The 25,481-nt window shown below is 41.5% G+C and overlaps 1 protein-coding gene across 6 annotated transcripts in view; it reads left to right on the top strand.

Moving 5' to 3' along the window:
- The window catches only part of vps13d (vacuolar protein sorting 13 homolog D), a 276,898-nt gene that overhangs the window by 181,487 nt on the left and 69,930 nt on the right, over nt 1-25,481 (top strand). For all 6 annotated transcript variants that reach the window (XM_048561113.2, XM_059638090.1, XM_048561115.2 and 3 more), the window contains 3 exons: nt 14,408-14,556; nt 18,501-18,635; nt 23,702-23,869. In XM_048561113.2, the coding sequence (XP_048417070.2) occupies nt 14,408-14,556; nt 18,501-18,635; nt 23,702-23,869 (452 nt within the window). The remainder of the gene's footprint in view (nt 1-14,407; nt 14,557-18,500; nt 18,636-23,701; nt 23,870-25,481) is intronic.

Raw genomic sequence — 25,481 nt, 5'->3', positions numbered from 1 at the left:
AAACAAATGAGTCTTTAGACCCCTTGAGAAAGAAATCCTGTGGGTATTTCAAAAAGGAATGGATTTCCAAGATCATTGAACTGGAAATGCCACCTTCAACACAGAAACAGAAGGTATGAATTGGTGTGATTTTCACTTATCGTGAAACTACTGTCCTGTGCACTATTTGCCCTGAAATAAATGCAGGGTGCAGGGTAAAGACTGTTGTGAAGTGGGGTAGAGTATTTGATATTTATAAAATGCATGTGAGGGCAAGAGTGCGTGATCCCTTTAAAAGATGACTTTTTTTAAGGCTTGGGGGTTAAAACAATGTCAGCAGGCAGCACATGCAGAGTTCTTGAAATTGCAACATATCAAAAGGCTGTACAATTAGCAGGTAAAGCAGCATTTTTACTAAGACAACAGGTTTTTGAATTTAGCCGATTAGTTTAAACCAGGCCCGAAATACCAGAACCCAATTAAATTTAATTTGATGGCTTTGACAACCTAGGACCAATTCTGTTGTAAGAAATTAATAAGTCATCAAGGGTATGAAAGAAAAGGGCATTTGAAAATTTGGTGAGAGTCAACTATCATCAGCCAAGAGAACAGCCCGCAGCTATAAAAGAAAGGATCACTGGCTCTCTCAGAATTCTCCAAGCTCTCAGAAAACCATAATCTAAACTGAAGGTACACTGGCATTCTTAGTTAATATTCCTGACACAAGAATTTGACAGACAAAGCCACTCCTGACTGAGGATCAGCAGAGAGGGTGTGGGGCATTCTGGAAGCCTTATCCTGGCTATAATTTTGAGAGACTAAGTTTTAGCTTACTTTCCTTATTACTTTAGTTCATATAAGTGGTACTTATATTTATTGGAACAGCATTAGAATTTTGTTTATTCAGGAATAATTAGTAGTTAAGGGGGAATTATTTTCTTCGTTAGTTCTGTCAATTTGTTTACAGTTAGATTAAAAAAAATTGTTACTTCTTGGTTGTAAAGGGAGTATCAGGGATTTCTTTCATGTAATCACTCCTTTACAATAGATTGGGAGGTGGAGAGGCAGGTTATACCACTTTTCACGTTTCCTTTAACAGATTACGAGGTGAGGCAAGCTTCTCTGAGGGTTTCCGTTTCAATTATCACCGAGGTCTCAACTAATCCTACGTAACAAGAGCATAAAAAGACCAATCCCAATATGGTGAAAGTTCTCATTAGTAATGTCATACTTCTTCTAAAGAAGAATGTGCCTATGCTTTCTGTGCAAGAGATCCAGGATTATGTGGTGAAGTACACAGAAATTATTGAGACACAGTGTAGCCACCATTATGTCTTTGAGTTCTTGTGCAATAGCTACGTTATACAGAAAAAGTTCCTGGATAAATTATGCATAACATATTATCATATGTTAATAGTAGATGAAAAATGAACATTTTGGTACAAATAATGTAGATTCTGTTCAGTAAATTTTGACCAGAATCTAAACTTGTTTACAAGCCTATCTTTGCAAGAATTTTGAAATTGACTGCTTGTGACAATGTCTCCATTGTGACAGCAGTCAAGCAATTTTAGTCTAACAATGACCTTGATTTAAGCAAAATAGTGAGCCAAAGCTTATACAATTCAATGCAACACAGTACAGGAACAAATCCTTCAGACCACCAACCCTTGCCAAGTCCTAACCTTTATTTAGATCTGCCACATATTGCCCATGCATGGTATTTATCCCTTTGTTCACCTCACATTCGTGTGTTTACCAAGGTACGCCTTAACTGCTGCTAACACGCTTGCTTCCGCCACCTCCACTGGCAATGTGTTCCAGGCCCACCCACCCCACCCTCTATGTGAAAAATTTTCCCCGCACTTCTCTCCTGAATATTTCACCGCCGCCACCACCACACCTTGAAACTGTGTTGTCTTGTAGCCGGCTTTTCCACCCTGGGGGGAGCAAAGCCTGGCTACCCACCCTTTCTGTACCTCTCATAATTTTGTAGACCTCTGTCATGTTGTTCCTCAGCCTCCATCTTGCCGATGAAAACAACCCGAGTTAATTCAACTTGTCCTCATTTCCAAAACCGTCCGGACCAGACAGTATCTTGATAAATCTTCTCTGCACCCTTGCCGAAGCACCTACATCCTTCTGGTAGTCTGCCGGCCAGAACTACATGCAATACGGCCTAACTAAACTTTTGCACAGCAGTAACATAACTTACTATCTTTTATGATCAGAGATAATGGGAACTGCAGATGCTGGAGAATACAAGATAACAAAGTGTGAAGCTGGATGAATACAGCAAGCCAAGCTGCATCTCAGGAGCACAAAAGCTGACGTTTTGGGCCTAGACCCTTCATCAGAGAGGGGGATGGGGAGAGGGTTCTGAAATAAATAGGGAGAGGGGGGAGGCGGACTGAAGATGGATAGAGGAGAAGCTAGGTGGAGAGGAGAGTATAGATGGGGAGGGGATAGGTCAGTCCAGGGAGGACGGACAGGTCAAGGAGGCGGGATGAGGTTGGTAGGTGGGAAATGGAGGTGCGGCTTGAGGTGGGAGGAGGGGATAGGTGAGAGGAAGAACAGGTTAGGGAGCCGGGGATGAGCTGGGCTGGTTTTGGGATGCAGTCGGGGAGGGGAAGATTTTGAAGCTTGTGAAATCATGGCAACCAGCTAGAAACTGATGTCCACTTCAAGCCCACCGACTCCCACAGCTACCAAGAATACACCACCTCCCACCCACCCCCCTGCAAAAATTCCATCCCCTATTCCCAACTCCTTCGCCTCCGTCGCATCTGCTCCCAGGATGAGGCAGTCCACTCCCGAACATCCCAGATGTCCGTGTTCTTCAAGGACCACAACTTCCCCCCCGCAGTGGTCGAGAACGCCCTTAACCGTGTCTCCCGCATTTCCCGCGACATTCCCTCACACCCCGCCCCCGCAATAACCGCCCTAAGAGAATCCCCCTCGTTCTCACACACCACCCCACCAACCTCTGGATACAACGCATCATCCTCCGACACTTCCACCGTCTACAATCCAACCCCACCACACAAGACATTTTTCCACCCCACCCTTGTCTGCCTTCTGGAGCGACCACTCTCTCTGTGACTCCCTTGTCCGCTCCACACTCCCCTCCAACCCCACCACTCCCGGCACCTTCACCTGCAACCGCAGGAAGTGCTACACTTGCCCCCACACCACCTCCCTCAACCCCATCCCAGGCCCCAAGATGACTTTCCACATTGAGCAGATGTTCACCTGCACATCTGCCAATGTGGTATACTGTATTCACTGTACCCGGTGTGGGTTCCTCTACATCGGGGAAACCAAGCGGAGGCTTGGGGACTGCTTTGCAGAACACCTCCGCTCGGTTCGCAATAAACAACTGCACCTCCCAGTCTCGAACCAGTTTAACTCCCCCTCCCATTCCTTAGACAACATGTCCATCATGGGCCTCCTGCGGTGCCACAATGATGCCACCCGAAGGTTGCAGAAGCAGCAACTCATATTCCGCTTGGGAATCCTGCAGCCCAATGGTATCAATGTGGACTTCACTAGCTTCAAAATCTCCCCTTCTCCCACTGCATCACAAAAAACCAGCCCAGCTTGTCCCCGCCTCCCGAACCTGTCCTTCCTCTCACCTATCCCCTCCTCCCACCTCAAGCCGCACCTCCATTTCCCACCTACCAACCTCATCCCACCTCCTTGACCTGTCTGTCCTCCCTCGATCGACCTATCCCCTCCCCACCTATACTCTCCTCTCCACCTATCTTCTCCTCTATCCATCTTCAGTCCGCCTCCCCCTCTCTCCCTATTTATGTCAGAACCCTGACCCCATCCCCCTCTCTGTTGAAGGGTCTCAGCCCAAAACATCAGCTTTTGTGCTTCTGAGATGCAGCTTGGCCTGCTGTGTTCATCCACCTGTACACTTTGTTATCTTGGTGTCTTTTATGTTCAGTTCTCCAGCCAATAAAGGTAAGTGTGCTGTATGCCTTCTTGACCAACTTATCCACCTATGCCACTTTCAAGGATCTGTGGACCTATATGCCCAGATCGCTTTGTATGTCAATACACTCAAGGGTCTGCCGTTTATTGTGTAATTCACATCTGAATTTGATCTTCCAAAATGCTTCATCTTGCATTTGTCCACATTAAACTCCATCTGCCCTTTCAGTGCCCAAAGCTGCAAGCTATCTATATCCTGCTTATGTCCTTTGACAATCCACCTCACTTTCTGCAACTCTTCCAATTTTGGTGTCATCTGCAAACTTACTAATCAGACCACCTACATTTTCCTCTAGATCATTTATAGCAACCAAGTTCCCAGCACCACTAATTACTGATCTCCTTTCCAAAATGCACCAATCCACCACTATTGTCTTCCATGACCAAGTCAATTTTGTATTAATCTAGACAGCTCACCCCAGATGCCATGAGAATGTACCTCTCTACCAGCCTCCCATGTTGTGCCTAATCAAATGCCTTAATAAGTCCATGTATATAACAACATCCTTTTCCCTTCCCTCATGGATCATTCTTTTTACCTCCTCTGAAAACTCAAGTTGGTGACACATGACTATCCACGCAGAAACCCATGCTGACGGTCACTGACAAGTCCATTCACTTGCAAACATGAGTAGTCCTGTCTCTCAGTATCGTTTCAAACAGCTTCCCCGCCACTGGTATCAGGCTCACTGGCCTGAAATTATCTGGATTATCTCCGTTTCCCTTCTTCAAAAGAACAGCATTGGCCATTCTCCAGTCCTCAGAGCCTCACCTGAGTCCAAAGGGGACATAGACATCTAACTAAGGTCCCAGCTGTTTCTTCCCTCGCCTCCCACAGAATCTTGGGATAGATCCTGTCTGGCCCTGAGAACTTGTCTACCTTAATGTATTTCGAGACACCCAACACTTCCTCCCTCATTATGTTGACCTGCCTGAGAGTATTCACACACCTTTCCCTGTCCTCAGCATTCCTCATGCCCCTTTCTTGGTGAATAGCGATGTAAAATACTCAAAGGATCTCATCCATTTCCTCTTGCACCACACATAACCTCCCTTTTATCCTTGAGCAGACCTACTCTTTACTTAGCAACCTCTTCCTGTTAATATATGTATAAAATGCCTTGGAATTCTCCTTAACCCTGCTGGCTAAGGACATTTCATAACCCCTTTTAGCCCTCCTAACTCACCGTTTGAGTTTCCTACTTTCTCTATATTCTTCGAGGATAGTTTTTAGTTGCCTGGATCTTAAGTGTGTTTCCTTTTCATTTGACTAAGCTGCTAATTTCTCCTGTCATCCAAGGCTCTCAAATCCTGCCATTCCTGTCCTTCAATTTCTCAGGAACATGCTTGCCCTGCACTCTAATCAACTGGTTCTTAAAAGACTCGCATTTGTCCGATGTGGATTTACCCTGATACAGCTGCTCTCAATCCACATTCTCAAATTTTTGCCTAATTCGGTTATAGTTGGCCTTCTCTCCCCCACCCCGCCCCCCCCACCCCCGTTTAACACCTTCATCCAAGGTCCACTCTTGTCCTTATACATAAGCTGTTCCCAAAATGCTGCCCACTGGCTGGGCACATTTCCTAATACCAAGTCCAGCATGGCCCCCTCCCTCATTGGACTATCCACATACTCTTTCAAAAAACCCTCCTGGACACACCTAGCAAATTGCTGTCCATCTAAATCCCCAGCACTCAGGGTGTCCCAGTCAATATGGGGTAAGTTAAAATCATCCACCACAACAACCCTGTTATTTTGACATCTTTCCAGAATCTGATGACTGATCCCAGTGTTGTGATTGCATCCTTCCTATTCCTGAGCTCTACCCACAATACTTTGCTGCAGGAGCCCTCCAGGATGTTCTCCCTTGGCATAGCTGTTCACATTTATGTATGGCCACCCTATTGTTATAGCTTGGTGTAAGAATAGATATTTTGATACCAGTCATGCAATATGTCTTTTCTAAATTAGTAATTGGTTGTCTTGGTGATTGCACCCTGATTAAACTTGTCCATGTCAGTAATTCCTCTTCTGGAAATCTGCTTTCCAGGGCATCAAGTAGCAGTTGAATAAATTGAAGGATTGTAGCAGTGTCAACGTCACTGTCTAGAACAATCCAGAACCTTCTAAACTTCATTATTTCAATAAAATCAATTCACCTAGATGCTGAGTCTTCAATCTGCTAACCTTGGCCTTTGCAAAATGTACAACTTCAATTGTTATCAGACAACTTCTCTGAAATAATTTGCACAATAATGCTAGTTCATCTGGAACACTACTCAGAGCTGTCAATGCTACTTGACACCTAGAAAGCAGATTTCCAGAAGTGGAATTACTGACCTGGCAAAAATTTGGTCAGGGCGCAATCACCAAGACAACCAATTTATGAATTTAGAAAAGACAGTGTTGTGTGACTGATATCAAATTATCCTCATACCAAGCGATAATAAAAGTGTGGCCACAAATATATCTGAACAATATTCCAATTTTAAGTTTATGGTTGTGGAAAAGTGAAGATGGCTTCCATTCAGACATTGAGAGTTGGAATATGGCTTACATGACAACTGTTTTCAAGAAGTGTCCATTCTTTTGGATGCTTATGAACCATTCTGGTATCAAATGCTGACTCCCTGACATCTGATCAAAACAGACTTTTATTTTTATTTTGGCAGGTCAAATATGTGTAATTGTAAAACAACATAGAGCCACACTTTTATGCTGGTTGATAACCACACTGCAGAAGAATTCTTGTATGCAGTAGAATGCCTGTAACGGTAAAATAATATAAATGGACAGTAGTCAATAAACACTGCTAAAACTTGCTGTGGCTTGCACTCAATGGATGCAATATACTGCTCAGACTACTGAATTCTGCAAAGGCACCAGAAAGATTAGAGGCTATGTTACTGCTAAGTTTTTCTTCCATTCTTGAACCCCAGAATGTTTGCCATGCTGCCTCTGATAGTGCAGTATTCTCTCAGTACTACACTGAAGTATCAATCCTGACCTTTGTATTTGAGTCCTAGAGTGTATTTAAATCCACAAACCTGAGCGTGCTACCTGTGCTGACTTGAAAGCACTGTTGGAAAAGATTTAGATTCATTCACTGATCTAGCCTGTCTCACTTAGGAAGTGAGGTGGAAGGTTTTCATGAGGTACCAGAAGAAAAAAGGCTCAAGATTTGTCTTACTTGACCTGTTTTAAATTATATAGCAAGGTTTTGTTTTGCACTTGTCAATGCCATCTCAAAAAATGGAGAAAATGTTGAACCCTGTCTGATGTACATTCCTACTAATTTTCTTCAAGTCTGATGTGTAATATGCCTTTTCTAGTTCATGTAAGTGGTGTTAATAAAGTGTACACAGCATGCTGTCTGTCCAGGAAGAGCATCCATCCCTTAAGCATTAGAGTTAAGATGATGATTTCCTGTAACAAACACACCTTTTCTGTGGTTGCCAGTGTTCACTGAGGGTTAATTTTAAGCTGTGAGCCCATACATCCCAGAGTTTCATAGACATAAAAACAAAGTTGCTGGAAAAGCCCAGCAGGTCTGGCAGCGTCTGTGAACATAAAAAAAGAGTTAGCGTTTCAGATTCGGTGACCCTTCCTGAGTTCTGAGGAACGGTCACCGGACCCGAAACATTAACTAGTAGAGCGAACAGCCAATGGGGAACTTCAAACCAGCGTCTACAGGAAAACAACACATACGGACCAAATACTCAACTACAGGAGCAATCATCCCAACACCCACAAACAAAGCTGCATTAGAACATTATTCCAACAAGCCACCACACACTGCAGCACAAAGGAACTACACAGAGCAGAGGAAAATCACCTATACAGCGTATTCACAAAGAATGGGTACCCTATGAACACAGTCCGCCGATTTCTCAGCAACAAACCCAAACAAACAGACAAAACGGGCTCAGAAACCATAACCACTCTCCCCTACGTCAAGGACATTTCCGAAATGACTGCCAGACTACTCGGACCCCTTGGCATCAGGGTAGCCCACAAACCCACCAACACACTAAAACAGCAGCTAATGAACTTAAAAGACCCTATACAGACAACAATAAAACGAATGTCATCTACAAAATACCTTGCAAGAACTGTGACAAACACTACATTGGACAAACTGGCAGAAAGCTAGCCACCAGGATACGTGAACATCAACTAGCCACAAAACGACATGACCCACTGTCACTCGTATCCTTACATACAGATAAGGAAGGACACCACTTTGATTGGAACAACACATCCATCCTAGGACAAGCCAAACAGAGACATGCACGAGAATTCCTAGAAGCATGGCATTCCAACCGGAATTCCATCAACAAACGCCTTGACTTGGAACCAATCTACCATCCCCTGAGAAAAAGAACAGGAAATGACATCACCAACCCAAGGAAACCTCACCAGATAAATAGAAAGCGGGACATAACACCAGCGCTTCGTCGGAGGCTCACTGATGATGTTACCTAGAATGGTGACGAAACGTCTGAAAACTAACCTTCCAGCTCAGCGAGCAAACTCACATCCATTAACTTTGTTTTTCCCTTTCACAGATGCTGCCAGACCTGCTGAGCTTTTCCAGCAACTTTGTTTTTGTTCCTGATGTACAGCGTTCGCAGTTCTTTTGGTTTTTATTTCATAGAGACAACCCCAGTTGATTTTGTTAGGAATTATGGCTGCAGGCTATAATCCAGGAATTGCAATCAGTCATTCCAGCTAGTTTTGATAACAAAGTGTGAAGCTGGATGAACACAGCAGGCCAAGCAGCATCTCAGGAGCACAAAAGCTGACGTTTCAGGCCTAGACCCTTCATCTAGTTTTGAACTCATCCCAGAGCTGAAAGGATTCAGCAGCTGAAATCAGGTCAATATATTACCTAGATAATAAAGTGTGGAACTGGATGAACTTGTACTCCTGAGATGCTGCTTGGCCTGCTGTGTTCACCCAGCTCTACACTTTGTTGTCTTGCCATTATCATCGATATATTACCTAGTTCTTTTGTAAATGTGTTTATTCACTGGTTAGTAATGTTTCGAAGTCAGAAGAATTTTGTTGGGTGTAGACGCTTTATTTGACTTAAGCTGAAAGTGCACATGAAGAGAGCAGAGCCTGAAAAGCTAAATAGTTTAGGCTGCTAATTGTACGACTAACCCTTTGTTTATCTTTCCTTGCTTTGGGATGTTTGGAGTATGTGTGATTTTAATTATTTGCAAAATCCTGTTTTACCAGATATTTAAGAGTACTAATTGAGGTGCACATTTCAATACAAAAGTTCATTACATCAATTTAGCATAAATCGTTGTCATTCCATGAGGTGGTTAAGTTACATTTAACTAGCATTGAAATGTTGTCAGCTATACCTCCATTTGAGGATAATGTCGGTTTAGGGCTGCAGATTTCTGCTCTGGGTCTTCATGTGTATGAACAGGCTGATTCTCGACCAGCTTTAGACGGATGGGACAGTACATTTCATGAGGTAGTAGGATTTGAACTGCAGGTTTGCTTTCTTCTTCTCTGTCATTGTTCTGCTTTATCATTAAAGTGTTTGAACTCACATGTTACAGCTTGATGGACAATTTGTCACCATTTTCAATGACTGGTAGCAAGCTCCACCCAGTCTTTAATATCAATACTGTTGTGCTTCAAAGAAAATTTCTGGGTCTAGCAATTTTTTTACATCCTTGAAACATTCACTGTTTGAGAATTGAAAAACAGGAACTGGCAGGAACATGATTTTCAGTAATATGAACACAGTGTCCAATCCATCATTGTTGGTTTTGTGTAGATGCCAGAGAATAATTTGTCTATGCCTGCCCTAAAATGCAAATGCTTTTGAATTGATGTTTAAGCAGGGTGATAAGAGGTTTCCAGAATTACCACTAGATTAAGTACATTTACGATAGAAATGTCTTACTTCACTTGACAATCGCTGCAGTGCACTTGCAGCCAGCCAGATGTTTAGGTGATTATCAATTTTCTTCCTCTTCTTTTCCTCTCCGAGCTCAGGGAGGCTGAGGTCAACAGCCTCTGTACACCATGAAAGACAAACTTAAGAGACTTCTGAAATGGTGCGTCTCTACTTAGTGAACCATTAACAAAGCAGTTCAAGGACTTTTTCTTAATTAGAATTGATCATTTTGTTGGAAAACTACAGAAAAGATTTGCATATTTCTGTTTTAGCCTTCTGATCTGAAATATATCATGAAACAAATTGTGTGACTTCTTATTGGTTACAGTCTCTAGTGGAAGGATTTCTATGATGCAGCAGAGTTGCCTAGAACAGAGACATTTCCAACTTCAATCCTGACAATCCGACCCATGAGCCCAGCTATGTTTTTGCTGTTTTGCCCTATTTGTATTTCTCTCAGCCTGGGGCTTGGAGAAAACAGTTTTTTGGGTGCTCTTGCCTCATCGGTGAATTCATCCTAAATTGCAGCTTGTTCACGTCAGTAGCCTGAGATGCACACAAACTGAGAGAATGTAAACTTAAGTTTTATATGTGGCCCATACAGTTTAAAAACTTTGGACATTCCTGTTGTGTGAAATAGTACATATCTGGAGTGAGTTGCAGTCGAGTATCTAATTGCGGAGCTTAGATGATTTAAATATAGAATAACAGAAATGCAGGAATGAATTACAAGGTGGTAGGATAGAACATGGTTGAGGAGTTCAAAAGAATTCTGCAGCTTTTTTTTCTGAATCTGTGGTGAATTTGCAGCCTTGAAATCCCTGTTGGACGTCTGAATATCATTGTAATACATGCTGTAAAATTTATAGCCAGTTTTGTTCAATTTAAATTCTCTCAAGCTTTTGACCTGAAATATCATTGTACTTGACTGCATTGATGTACACTGGAACAATTAAAGCTTTTGATGTTTTTGTGACAAATTGAAAATAGTTTATGGTTAATCAGCTACAAATTCCATGGTCAATTTTTATCACTGCCTAACTGGCAGGGAGGATGCCAATTCCATTGTTGGAATTGGAAATCAGCTAAGTATTCACCCAGAGAGATACTTGTTTGATTTGAAGTTCTGTTTTAAACTAATATCTGCTTTGGATTTGTACCATGTTTTCTGATCCTTGGGACAATGGGATTTAGGGGGAGTTTAAGATTTGAGTGCTCAGGTCAGAAAATAAGTCTATCCTTCCCTGCCCTGTTTGACATTAAATTGCAAACCACAATACATGACTGAGCTCTTGAAAATAGTTGTGGGACTCTCTTGAAGTATGGTAGCAGTAAATTCTGTGGATTCTTTTCTGAACTAAATTTTTTTAGGTTTGCCCTGCTTGATCTTCTGAAGCTGAAGATATCATTGCTGACTGTTAAGTACATAAACCTTGTGTTTAATGGAAATTTCTACAAATATCACTTAATGAATGGTTGATGTCAAATTAAAATATTTGCCAGTATTGTATTAGTCATACAGTCATACAGTCATAGAGATATATAGCACAGAAACAGACCCTTCAGTCCAACTCATCCATGCTGACCAGATATCCTAAATCAATCTTGTCCCTTTTGTCAGCATTTGGCCCATAACACTCTAAACCCTTCCTATTCATATACCCTTCCAGATCCCATTTTAAATGTTGTAATTGTACCAGCGTCCAACATGACTTCTGGCAGCTCATTCCATACACACAGCAGCCTCTGTGTGGAAAAAGTTGCTCCTTTTTAAATCTTTCCCTTCTCACCTTAAACCTATGCCCTCCAGTTTTGGACTTCCCCACCTTAAGGAAAAAGACCTTGACTGTTTATCCTGTCCATGCCCCTCATGATTTTATAAACCTCAAAGTTCATACCTCAGCCTTAGACACTACAGGGAAAATGGCCCCGGTCCATTCAACCTCTCTGTATAGGTCAAACCGTCCAACCCTGTCAACATCCTTATAAATCTTTTCTGAACACTTTCAACTTTCACCACATCTTCCTGTAGCAGAGAGATCAGGATTGCAAGCAGTATTCCAATAGTGGCCGAACTAATGTTCTGTGCAGCCGCAATGTGACCTCCCAACTCATATACTGAAGGCACCAACTAATAAAGGCAAGCATACTAAATGCCGCTTTCACTATCCTATCTACCTGCAACTCTACTTTTAAGGAACTATGAAACTGCACTGCAAGGTCTCTTTATTCAGCAACACTCCCCAGGACCTTACCATTAATGTAAAAGTCCTGCCTGATTTGCCTTTCCAAAATACAGCACCTCACGTTTATCTAAAATAAACTCCATCTGCCACTCCTCAGCCCATTGACCCATCTGATTGTACTCTGAGGTAACCTGTCCACTACACCACCAATTTTGGTTTCACCTGCAGACTTACTAACCATACCTCCTACATGCACATCCGAATCATGCGTACAAATGACAAAAAGCAGTGAGCCCGATCCTTGTGGCACACCACTGGTCACAGGCCTCCTGTTCAAAACGCAAACCACCACCAGCACCCTCTGTCTTCTACCTTTTGCTCAGTTCCGTATCCAAGTAGGTAATTCTCCCTGTATTCCATATGATTTAACCCTGTTAACCAGTCTGCCATGAGGAACATGATCAAAAGCTTTACTGAAGTCCATATAGATCACATCCACTGCTGTGCCGTCAGCAGTCTTCTTCGTTACTACTTCAAAAAACTCTATCAAGTTAGTGAGACATGATTTTCCACGCACAAGACCATGTTGACTATCCCTAATCAGTCCTTGCCTTTCCAAAAACATGTAAATCCTGTCTGTAAGGATTTCTTCCAAAAACTTCCCCACTGCTGATGTCAGGCTCACCTGGTCTATAGTTGTCTGACTTTTCCTTACCACCTTTCTTACGTAGTGGCACCACATTAGCCAACCTCCAGTCTTCTGGCACCTCACCTGTAGTGATTGATGATACAGATATCTCAGGAAGGGGCTCAGCAATCACTTCCCTACCTTGCCACAGAGTTCTAGGGTATACTTGATCAGGTTCCAGGAATTTGTTCACCTGTATGACATTCAGCACATTCTCATCTGTAATACGGAGAATTTTCAAGATGATGCTATTTATTTCTCCACGTTCTCTCTCTTCCATAGCTTTCTCCACCATAAACACTGATGCAAAATCCTTGTTTCGTATCTCCCCATCTCCTGCGGTTCCGCACGTAGGCAGCAATCTTTCAGGGGCCCCATTCTGTCCCTCGTTACCCTTTGTCCTTGTCAGTTCTGAGGAAGGGTCGCCAGACCCGAAATGTTAACTCTATTTTCTCCTTCACAGATGCTGCCAGATGTCCTGAGCTTTTCCAGCAACTTTGTTTTTGTTCCTGATTTACAGAATCAGTAATTCTTTCAGTTTTTATTACCCTATGTCCTTTAATGTATTTGTAGAATCTTTTCGGTCTCTCTTTAACCCTACTTGCCAAAGCTATCTCATTTCTAACTTTTGCCCACCTGATTTCCCTCTTAAATGTACTACTAATGATTTTATACTCTTCTAAGGATTCACTTGATCTCTGTCTATACCTGATACATGCTTTCTTTTTACTCTTAACCAAAACCTCAATTTCTCTAGTCATCCAGCACTCCCTGCACCTACACTCTAACAAGAACATACTGTCTCTGGATTCTTGCTATCTCATTTTTGAAGGCTTCCCATTTTCCAGCTGTCCCTTTCCCTTCCATTGTGAACATCTGCCCTCAATTAACTTTTGAAAGTTCTTGCTTAATACCATCAAACTTGGCCTTCCTTCAATTTAGAACTTTAACTTTTAGATCCGGTCTATCCTTTTTCAACACTGTTTTAATTCTATTAGAATTATGGTCACTTGCCCCAACGTGCTCCCCCACTGACACTTCAGTCTCCTGCCCTGCCTTATTTCCCAAGAGTAGGTCAAGTTTTACACCACCTCTCTAATAGGTATATCCACATACTGAATCAGAAAATTTTCTTGTTCACACTTCACATCATGGCAGCCCCCAGTCTATGTTTGGAAAGTTAAAATCCCCTACCGTAACCACTTTATTATTCTTACAGATAACTGAGATCTCCTCACAAATTTGTTTGTGTTTCCTGCTGACTATTTGGTGGGGTGGGTTGAGCTGTGGCTGTCTACAGTCCCATTAAGGTAAATCTCCCTTCCTTATTTCTCAGTTCCACCCAAATAACTTTCCTGGATGTATTCCCAGGAGTGTCCTCCCTAAATACTGCCATAATGTTATCCTTAATCAAAAACACCACATATTATTGAAGAACAACACGGTTTAAATTTGTGGAAGGTATGATTGACGACCATGTGTAACCCTAGTTTTGAGTCGAACAAACAGCTCCATTAATTACCTATTAACTACATTAATAATGAAGGAACAGTTCATTCCCTCCTGTGAAGGGCCAACAAGGATCTATTCCCCGAAGTTCCTTTCACTTTGTCTCCTTTGTTCCCTCTCAGATGTTGAAAAGCCAGATGAAAATGCCCCGGAACAGAGCAATGAGCAAGGTGGGACAGCAAAGCGCTACTATTTTGAAAACCTCAAACTCAGCATGCCACAAATCAAGATGAGCGTGTTTACCTCCAGCAAATTACCACTTGAGCTCAAGGTGAGTTTCTTCAGACTTTTGTACTTTCTATTGTGCTTTTTAAAGAACAGTACACACATTTTTAGGAAGAGTTTTGTTAATGTTGGTGGCGGCCTGAGGGCCTCCCAATTGTGGTAATTGAAATGGGTTCAATATGTTTTTTTTATTTATAATAAATAATAAACGAAGGAACACACATTGTAAGCAGGAGCTGGCTCAAAGAAACCCAGTACTGTACTCGAATTTGTGAATGTTCATGACTTATTCCTCTGTGGTAACAGCAGCAGGTTCTGATATTAAAAGCAAATTCAAGCAGTTCACTTGCAGGGTAGTTTCGAGGCAGAGCATTTTGTATTTGGTTAATTGGACAAAATTTAATTTTTAATTGAAGTCTATAAGTTGGCGTGGGTAAAACAGTCTGTGCCAGAACATCTTCCAAATAACTAGCATTTTCTTTAGCAGGGTAAGAACTAATTCCTGGATGCTGAAAAAATTAGCAAAAGCAAAGGAGCATTTCTTGCCACTCCTGCCCAAACTGCTTTAATCATGCATTCCTCGCATTCTATTGTAAGTCATACTAACTTGGGTAGATTTATATATTCCTAACACAAAAGGCTTATCTGACCCACTTCTTTAATTAATTAGTTAAACCATACTGCCCTACAGTGAAGACTTGGCTAAAACTCTGCTGAAGAATGGGATCTTCAGAATTTAAGCCATAGATTTCAGTGAAACATGAACTGCAAATAAAAGTAGATTTGTGCAAAATGAGTTAGACTCTTTACCCACCAAATACCAAGATTTCTTCCACCTTTGTTTGCACCTTTCCTTCCTTCCTTTCTGCTTTAGAACGTTACAGTGCAGTACAGGCCCTTTGGCCCTCAATGTTGCACCGACCTGTGAAACCAATCTGAAGCCCATCTAACCTACGCTATTCCTTTATCATCCATTTGTTTATTCAATGACCATTTAAATGCCCTTAAAGTTGGCGAGTCTACTACTGTTGCAGGTAGGGCATTCCAAACACTTATTACTCTGAGTAAAGAACCTACATCTGACATCTGTCCTATATCTATCACCCCTCAATTTAAAGCTATGGCCCCTCGTGCTTGTAATCACCATTCAAGGGAAAAGGCTCTCGCTGTCCACCCTATCTAATCCTCTGATCATCTTGTATGTCTCTATTAAATCGTCTCGTAACCTTCTTCTCTCTAATGAAAACAGCCTCAAGTCCCTCAGCCTTTCCTCGTAAGACCCTCCCTCCATACCAGGCAACATCCTGGTAAATCTCTTCAGCACCCTTTCCAATGCTTCCACATCCTTCCTATAATGCGGCGACCAGAACTGTACGCAATACTCCAAGTGTAGCCACACCAGAGTTTTGTACAGCTACTCATGGCTCCAAAACTCAATCCCACTACCAATAAAACCTAACACACTATATGCCTTCTTAACAACCCTATCAACCTGTTGGCAACTTTTCAGTGCCCTCTCCCCTTCTCTGCTTTTTCCACTTTACCCTCCTCTCTCTTTTTCTCACCCTCTTCAGTTTCTCTCCCCCTCCTCTCGCCTTTCTTTTACCCTTACAATTTTTAGTTATCACTTTATTTACGCTTTGTCTTCCTCTTTTCAGGCCCATGCCTTTTTGCTCCATCCCCATTCCTTTTCCAACCTTAAGCAGTTCTTCTGTGTTTTTTCTCTTCCCTACGTTTATCACAATTTGTGTTTTGTCACAAGTTGTTGGATGATGGCTGCCCTTTATGTAAGAATTTATTACACACTGAATATGGATAGTTAAGGATAAATTCGTTTTTTTTTAGGTGAAGCAGGATTAGGATATGGGTATTAGTGGACAAGAGATAGTGGATATAATTCAGACACTACTTTAAGCCATTTGCTTAACTTAATTTTCTATAATATTTGGATTTCTTATCACCATTTACGTATAAATAATAAAACCTAATAGCAGTTTGGATGACAGTATAATATGGTGGCAGCACAAGTTTTTCACTGCAGTACAGATATAGTCATAATAAAGCAAGCTGCTGCGTTACCTCACAAGCAGTGAAAGGAGTGAATCAGTTTATATTGGCAGTTTACATTATAAATACAAACTCAGCTTACTTGGAAAAAAGTATTGGTATTATTGAAAACAGAGCAAGGTTTTATCAGTTTAAGAATGCATCTGCACAGATCTCAGATTTTGGACATCTGTGGATGTAAAATACAAGGAAGTCAAAGGCTTTCACTGATGGTGCACTTAATTAAACTCCAGAAATTTTTCAACGTGTCTTGTATCCAATGGATTACATACAGAAGTTATTTTCCTTTGTAAACAGTCCATGACTAGTAATGAGGGCATAAATTGTTTAAAATACTGGGGGAAAACCCCACCCTTCTAATAATACCAGGTATTCTTTTTCACCCAACTTAACTGTTGATATAGATTGGTGGAATCTTGATATGACATCTCAAACGCAGTAATTTAGTGTTTTAGAGGAATGGTGATCTAGGAAATATCTGCCAGTCCAAGAATTGGTCGTGATACTTTGTCCTAGATTTTTTTTTCTGCAGGTTCAGGAAGACCCAATATCTGCAGTTTCATACCTTCCAATATATGCATCTGACCAATGTGTGACTTTGCTCAGGACTTTTGACCTTTTATTTTTACAGCAGCTAGGTTTGCAGTGCCTTTTGTATGCTGAAGTGGAATGTTTGAAGATGTGAGTAGAGCGACACAAGCTGGCCAGAACGTCCACTTTGGATCTAGCAACCCAGCTCCCAATGTTCTTTTCTTAAAGGCCCACTAAACCCTAGCTCATGACCACCCATTAACCCCTTTGGTCACTCCACTACACCCAAGCTCCTTGTTGCCCTAATACATCCTCCATAGCCGCTCACCTAGTACGCACTAAGTACAGTCTTCACTGGTCATATAACAGCAGTTGATTTGAAATCAAAATTTAAACCACCAAAAGTCTATTGGAACCCTGAGTCGAGCATGATATAATTGACATTGTTGAGAAAAAGAAATGTGCCAATGCAAAAAAAAATCTATTAAGTGCCTATGAGGCTTTACAGCCTCTTAAAAGTTCCCATCATTCTTGGATCAGTAAACCACTTGTTGAGCTGTAGTCATTGGAACATTTTTTAGACAATACTAATTCATAATGCTGCAATATTAGCACAAAAGTCTCCAACTACATCATCTGGAACCAACAAGACAAATAGTGACAAAAATTTCCATTTTTAAAATTTTAAAAGCAGGATTATCTCTAACAGTCAGAGCTGTCAAATGATTTAAATCACTACATAATACATGACAGCAGAGGCTGACATTTTGTAAATTATTTTTAATGCATAATGGCAATTTTTCTTTTGCTCAAAAACCAATGAAGTGAGCAATTACAACAATTATGGTCACTGTGGAATACCGTGGTCAATATTTAACTTACCTTTCCAGGACAGATCCTTGTGATCATTAGCTGCATTAAAAACACATCCACATTACAATACGGAATTTAAGTGTTATTTGAAGGTATCAATAAATTCTACACTTAACTTTCAGAATATTCCTAAATTCTCAGCATGTTTTCCCCAGTGTTCAGTAAGTATCCAAACAGGTGTATGTTGTCGGGCTTCCAGAACGTAACACACAAAATCGTTTGCGGAAGGAAGTACAGTTTTTCTGTGGCCCTCACAATGGGGGCCCTGCCTTTGGAACAGGTGCAGGTGAGATTTGCATCGAAAGCCTTCCTGACCCACCAAATGGCCACAAAAAAAGTGTTGTCAGAAAGTCACAGGAAAGTTGCTTGTTCAGCATTTACAGCCTGATTTTTATTTAAACTACAGTGGGAAACTTGGCCTCTTGATTTGTGATGAATAAGTTAACTCAACTGACTATGAATCCCTAGAACTCTGTTGCTGTCATGCAAGTATCAATTTGATGTTTTTATTTGTTATAGGCTTTGAAGGGTATTCTGGGAATACGATTGATTCGATTTGAGGATGCAGTTATTCACTTGGATCCATACACCAGAGTACATCCGTATGAGACACAGGAATTTATCATCAATGACATTCTCAAGCACTTTAAGGAGGTGAGGATTGGAAAGGCTGGTAGAGCTAGTCAGATCTCATTGGCTAAAAAAACAACAAAATTCATATTTTCCTGTGTGTGTCTGTGTCCTAAATGATAAATTATGATTCTATTTAAGCAGTGATGCAGCAGATGAAAGCACAATCGAGAACTAATAGTTAAAGCAACAAATGTAATGAATGTGGAGCAGATTTGAATGGCTGAAAAGTTTACTAAAGCTACTGTTATGTTTTGTACTTAATCGGTGCAGACTGTGGAATGGTATCAAAGGTGTTTTATTTTCTTTTGCCAAGTTAGTTTTGTAATCACTCTCTAGGCTAGTTTTGAAGGACAAAAAACTGATTTTGCAAAAGTCTGCAATAATCTTTGAATATCGGATGAGATTTTTGGGCACTGTAGTGTGGATTAAATCTGGATGCAATATTCTGACATAATCACATTATACAGTTTGTGATCAGACATACAGCTTGGTTCTCAGAACATCTGAGCTCCTGACCAGACTCATGCCCTTGGTGTTGGATCTTAAACAAGTGTTTAATGTGACCCATGGAGTCATTCATTAGTTTATTTGTTTCTACCAAGCAATATACCGGGTTCCTGTTACACCCTTGCTCACATCTTTTGATTTAAGATGGGTCATGGTTTGGATCTTGGATATTCCTGGTCTCCACAGTTTGACACAAATAGAGGTGACTTACGTACTAAGTGATCTATTCAAGGAACATGTATTTTGCAACATATAAGTAGCTGCAAGTGGCATACTAAATGTGCATGACATCTAGCAAGTTTTGAGAAGATTTGTAGCTCAGGTGGAGGTTCTGGATGTGAGTTTGCTCGCTGAGCTGGAAGGTTAGTTTTCAGACGTTTCATCACCATTCTAGGTAACATCATCAGTCCGCCTCCGACGAAGCGCTGGTGTTATGTCCCGCTTTCTATTTATCTGGTTAGGTTTCCTTGGGTTGGTGATGTCATTTCCTGTCCTTTTTCTCAGGGGGTGGTAGATTGATTTGGAGCCAGTGTTTGTGTTGATGGAGTTCCGGTTGGAATGCCATGCTTCTAGGAATCCTCGTGCATGTCTCCGTTTGGCTTGTCCTAGGATGGATGTGTTGTCCCAATCAAAGTGGTGTCCTTCCTCATCTGTGTGTAAGGATACAAGTGACAGTGGGTCATGTCGTTTTGTGGCTAGTTGATGTTCATGTATCCTGGTGGCTAGCTTTCTGCCAGTTTGTCCAATGTAGTGTTTATCACAGTTCTTGCAAGGTATTTTGTAGATGATGTTTGTTTTGTTTGTTGTCTGTATAGGGTCGTTTAAGTTCATTTAGCTGCTGTTTTAGTGTGTTGGTGGGTTTGTGGGCTACCCTGATGCCAAGGGGTCCGAGTAGTCTGGCAGTCATTTCGGAAATGTCTTTGATGTAGGGGAGAGTGGTTATGGTTTCTGAGCCCGTTTTGTCTGTTTGTTTGGATTTATTGCTGAAAAATCGGCGGACTGTGTTCATAGGGTACCCATTCTTTTTGAATACGCTGTATAGGTGATTTTCTTCTGCTCTGCGTAGTTCCTCTGTGCTGCAGTGTGTGGTGGCTCGTTGGAATAATGTTCTAATGCAGCTTTGTTTGTGGGTGTTGGGATGGTTGCTCCTGTAGTTCAGTATTTGGTCCGTATGTGTTGTTTTCCTGTAGATGCTGGTTTGAAGTTCCCCATTGACTGTTCGCTCTACTGTGACATCTAGGAATGGCAGTTTGTTGTTGTTTTCCTCCTCTTTTGTGAATGTTATGCCAGTAAAGGGTATTATTGATGGTCTTGAAGGTTTCCTCTAATTTGTTTTGTTTAGTGATGACAAAGGTGTCATCCACATAGCGGACCCAAAGTTTGGGTTGGATGATTGGCAGAGCTGTTTGTTCGAGTCTCTGCATTACTGCCTCTGCTAAGAACCCTGATATTGGAGATCCCATGGGTGTACCGTTGGTTTCTCTGTAGATTTTGTTATTGAAAGTGAAGTGGGTGGTAAGGCATAGGTCCACTAGCTTGATGATGTTGTCCTTGCTGATGAGGTTCGTGGTGTCTGGTGAATGTGTCTTCGGTTCTTCTAATAGTGTAGTCAGTGTTTCTTTGGCCAGGTTGGTGTTGATGGATGTGAACAGGGCTGTTACGTCAAAGGAGACCATTATTTCATCCTCCTCTATCTTGGTGTCTTTGATGTTCAGGAATTCTTGGGTGGAGCGAATGGAGTGGTGGGAGTCTTCTACTAGGTGTTTTAGTCTTTGGTGTAGTTCCTTGGCTAATCTGTAGGTTGGTGTTCCAGGTAGCGACACTATGGGTCTGAGGGGGGCTCCTGGTTTGTGAATTTTTGGTAGTCCGTAGAAGCGTGGTCTGTTGGATCCATCTGGTTTCATTTTTGGAAGTCTCTCTTGTTTAATTCTGCAGATTTTTGAAGTTTTTTGAGTAAGGCTGTGATTCGGTTCTCTAGTTGTGGGGTCGGGTCTATCGCCACCTATTGGTAAGTGTCGCTATTTGCAAGCAGTGTGTTCGCTTTCTCAATGTAGTCTGTTCGGTTTAAGATGACTGTCAAGCGTCCTTTGTCTGCAGATAGGATAACTGTAGTAAACCGAACAGACTACATGAGAAAGCGAACACACTGCTTGCAGATAGTGACACTTACCAACAGGTGGCGATAGACCCGACCCCACAACTAGAGAACCGAATCACAGCCTTACTCAAAAAACTTCAAAAATCTGGAGAATTAAACAAGAGAGACTTCCAAAAAATGAAACCAGATGGATCCAACACACCACGTTTCTACAGACTACCAAAAATTCACAAACCAGGAGCCCCCCTCAGACCCATAGTGTCGCTACCTGGAACACCAACCTACAGATTAGCCGAGGAACTACACCAAAGACTAAAACACCTAGTAGAAGACTCCCACCACTCCATTCGCTCCACCCAAGAATTCCTGAACACCAAAGACACCAAGATAGAAGAGGATGAAATAATGGTCTCCTTTGACGTAACAGCCCTGTTCACATCCATCAACATCAACCTGGCCAAAGAAACACTGACTACACTATTAGAAGAACCGAAGACACATACACCAGACACCACGAACCTCATCAGCAAGGACAACATCATCAAGCTAGTGGACCTATGCCTTACCACCCACTTCACTTTCAATAACAAAACCAACAGACAAACCAACGGTACACCCATGGGATCTCCGATATCAGGGTTCTTAGCAGAGGCAGTAATGCAGAGACTCGAACAAACAGCTCTGCCAATCATCCAACCCAACCTTTGTCATCACTAAACAAAACAAATTAGAGGAAACCTTCAAGAGCATCAATAATACCCTTACTGGCATAACATTCACAAAAGAGGAGGAGAACAACAATAAACAGCCATTCCTAGGTATCACAGTAGAGCGAACAGCCAATGGGGAACTTCAAACCAGCGTCTACAGGAAAACAACACATATGGACCAAATACTGAACTACAGGAGCAACCATCCCAACACCCACAAACAAAGCTGCATTAGAATATTATTCCAACGAGCCACCACACACTGCAGCACAGAGGAACTACGCAGAGCAGAGGAAAATCACCTATACAGCGTATTCAAAAAGAACGGGTACCCTATGAACACAGTCCGCCAATTTCTCAGCAATAAATACAGACAAAACGGGCTCAGAAACCATAACCACTCTCCCCTATGTCAAAGACATTTCAGAAATGACTGCCAGACTACTCGGACCTCTTGGCATCAGGGTAGCCCACAAACCCACCAACACACTAAAACAGCAGCTAAATGAACTTAAAAGACCATATACAGACAACAAACAAAACAAACATCATCTACAAAATACCTTGCAAGAACTGTGACAAACACTACATTGGACAAACTGGCAGAAAGCTAGCCACCAGGATACGTGAACATCAACTAGCCACAAAACAACATGACCCACTGTCACTCGTATCCTTACACACAGATGAGGAAGGACACCACTTTGATTGGGACAACACATCCATCCTAGGACAAGCCAAACAGAGACATGCACGAGAATTCCTAGAAGCATGGCATTCCAACCAGAACTCCATCAACACAAACACTAGCTCCAAATCAATCTACCACCCCCTGAGAAAAAGGACAGGAAATGACATCACCAACCCAAGGAAACCTAACCAGATAAATAGAAAGCGGGACATAACACCAGCGCTTCATCAGAGGCTCACTGATGTTACCTAGAATGGTGACGAAACGTCTGAAAACTAACATTCCAGCTCAGCGAGCAAACTCACATCCAGTGCATGACATCTCTTGACTCACAAATGTGAACACTAATTTGAAATAAATTGAGTTCTTACAACAAGCTAAAGCAGTGCTCCATCTGTTAGCTGTCTCTACTTGCTCACCACATCGTTATTCCATGCTGTAACAACTGGTGTAACTAATTATTGCTACCTCATCTGTAGTACTTGACAGTTCTGTTCATGATACAAGTTCTGTCTGTGGTTCCTGTGGTATGGTGGTAATGTCTCTGCCTCCAGGCCAGAGGCCTAGGTTCAAGTCCCTACCTGTCCAACAACATTTCTGAACAACTTGATTGAAATAATTGTGTTCTTTGATCTGGTTTGTTCAGATCAGTGACATCTGACCTAATTCAGGGGATAAGCATGGATCATGCAGACTGTAACCACCTTATAAGTGGGATAGATCGAAAGTTTCAATTCCATGCATGTGATAATTATTTAGTCTCAGCCAGGACCTTGGTGAGGGCACTACATTTGACCTTTTTATTTTGACACTTTTTAAAGCTCAAGAAGCTACTGAATTGTCAGAAAAACACAACTGTTGAACGAAAAGCCAACAAGAATGAAAACTTGCCTAGTCTGATCTCTGTGAGTCAATAAGCCCATGAAATGTGATTGACCATTAATTGGTTATTTTAAATAGTCTCAGTAGCTCTTCAGATATACAATCATCTCAAATATGGCTATAAAGTAATGCCTACTTCACAGGAAATTTAAAAAAAACAGTCCATTTCAAAGGCAGTAAAATGTGTCTTTATCCTCAGGAGTTGATGAGTCAAGCAACTCGAATCCTGGGCTCGGTGGATTTTTTGGGCAATCCCATGGGACTTCTGAATGACGTTTCAGAAGGTGTCTCCGGGCTGATCAAATATGGAAACGTTGGAGGCTTGATACGAAATGTCACGCATGGTGTCTCCAATTCAGCTGCTAAGGTGCTGTATACAACCATAATCAAGCTGATTGGTGATTTTTTTCATTAGGCTGCTGTTCATGTGCACAGATTTATATCCATCTATTGCCTAAGAAAATAAAATGTGAGGCTGGATGAGCACAGCAGGCCAAGCAGCATCTCAGGAGCACCTGAGATGCTGCTTGGCCTGCTGTGTTCATCCAGCCTCACATTTTATTATCTTGGAATCTCCAGCATCTGCAGTTCCCATTATCTCTCATTGCCTAAGAATTTTTCTTTTAAAGTGGCAATCTTTGAGCAAGTGATCAGCATCCTTTACGTCTGACTTAGCCCATGTTGCTGCCTTAGTATTGAACATCCTAAAGTTGGAAAATCGGTGGAGTCATTGATGTAATGATGTGCATGTAAAATGCGCAATCACATCAGGTATGTTATTTTCTCAAAGATTTAAAATAATGTAATGCTGGATATTGAAAATGTTTGTACTAACTTGACTTGACATGGCAACTGCAACTACACATCAACAAAAACATTCACAGAAGTTTTTTGAGTGTCGTGAGATTTTGGAAGGCATTATAAATCAAATTCATATTATTTATCAATAAAAATGTCTAGCCAATATAATTATATATTTGCCTTTCCAGTCAAGAGTTGTTTATGATGCAAGCATTTTGAACTGGACTACACTAAAGTGATTTCAAATCTGTCATTGGACGAATGGAACCAACAGGAAGTAAATATTAAAACTATTTCAGTTGTCATAGCATGAAACTCTCAGTGAAATACTGACCTTTTAAAAATGCATACTAACATCAGTAGACAAATGAGTCTAGTTAAATTCCATATGAGACCTTTAACTCTGCTCAGTGGAAACATGAATCAAAGAATCAGGTGCACAGGTGTGTGTGCCCAATTTATGATGATTCCAATTATCTGGTAATTAAATTTCACTTGCATTCTTGACCTTGTTTGCAATTTTCTATCACCAAGAATTGCAAAATAGTAGAGAAGGCTATAACAAGGAAATTTAAAAGTGAACAAGATGCTATAAAAGCAAGCTAGTTCTATCTGTATTTGTAGTCAGGAACGACAGCTCAACTTTGCATATGAGATAATGGGAACTGCAGATGCTGGAGAATCCGCGATAACAAAATGTGGAGCTGGATGAACACAGCAGGCCAAGCAGCATCTTAGGAGCACAAAAGCTGACTTTTTGGGCCGAGACCGTTCATCCAGCTCCACACTTTGTTAACTTTGCATATGTTAGCTCTGTCTAGAACCGGAAACTGTGAGGAAGCCCCTTAATAGGACTGAACAAAATTGGTTCGGATGTAAATCAGACTCTTGTATCCCTTATACATAAGGGATACGGTTATCTCCAAACAGAACTGCAGCTGTAACTACTTTCAGTGTCATTGCCGACAGAAAGTGGCTGTTAACCAATGCTGTGAAGTCAAACGAATAGGGCCTGTAAGAAGAGCAATATCTATAATTAAGAAATCTTTTAATTTTACATGTAAAATACTTTCTTGTCAATTTCCTTATTTCACAATTACTGTAAATGCCAGCATGTAACTCCCACCTTAATTTGGGGGCTGGCAGGAGCAGGTGGGATGGAGTGAGGCCATTGTTAT

The sequence above is a fragment of the Stegostoma tigrinum genome, chromosome 28, assembly GCF_030684315.1.
Source record: "Stegostoma tigrinum isolate sSteTig4 chromosome 28, sSteTig4.hap1, whole genome shotgun sequence".
Taxonomy (NCBI): Eukaryota; Metazoa; Chordata; class Chondrichthyes; order Orectolobiformes; family Stegostomatidae; genus Stegostoma; species Stegostoma tigrinum.
The sequence above is the reverse complement of the archived record's forward strand: the minus strand, read 5'-3'. Positions and strand labels throughout refer to the sequence as shown.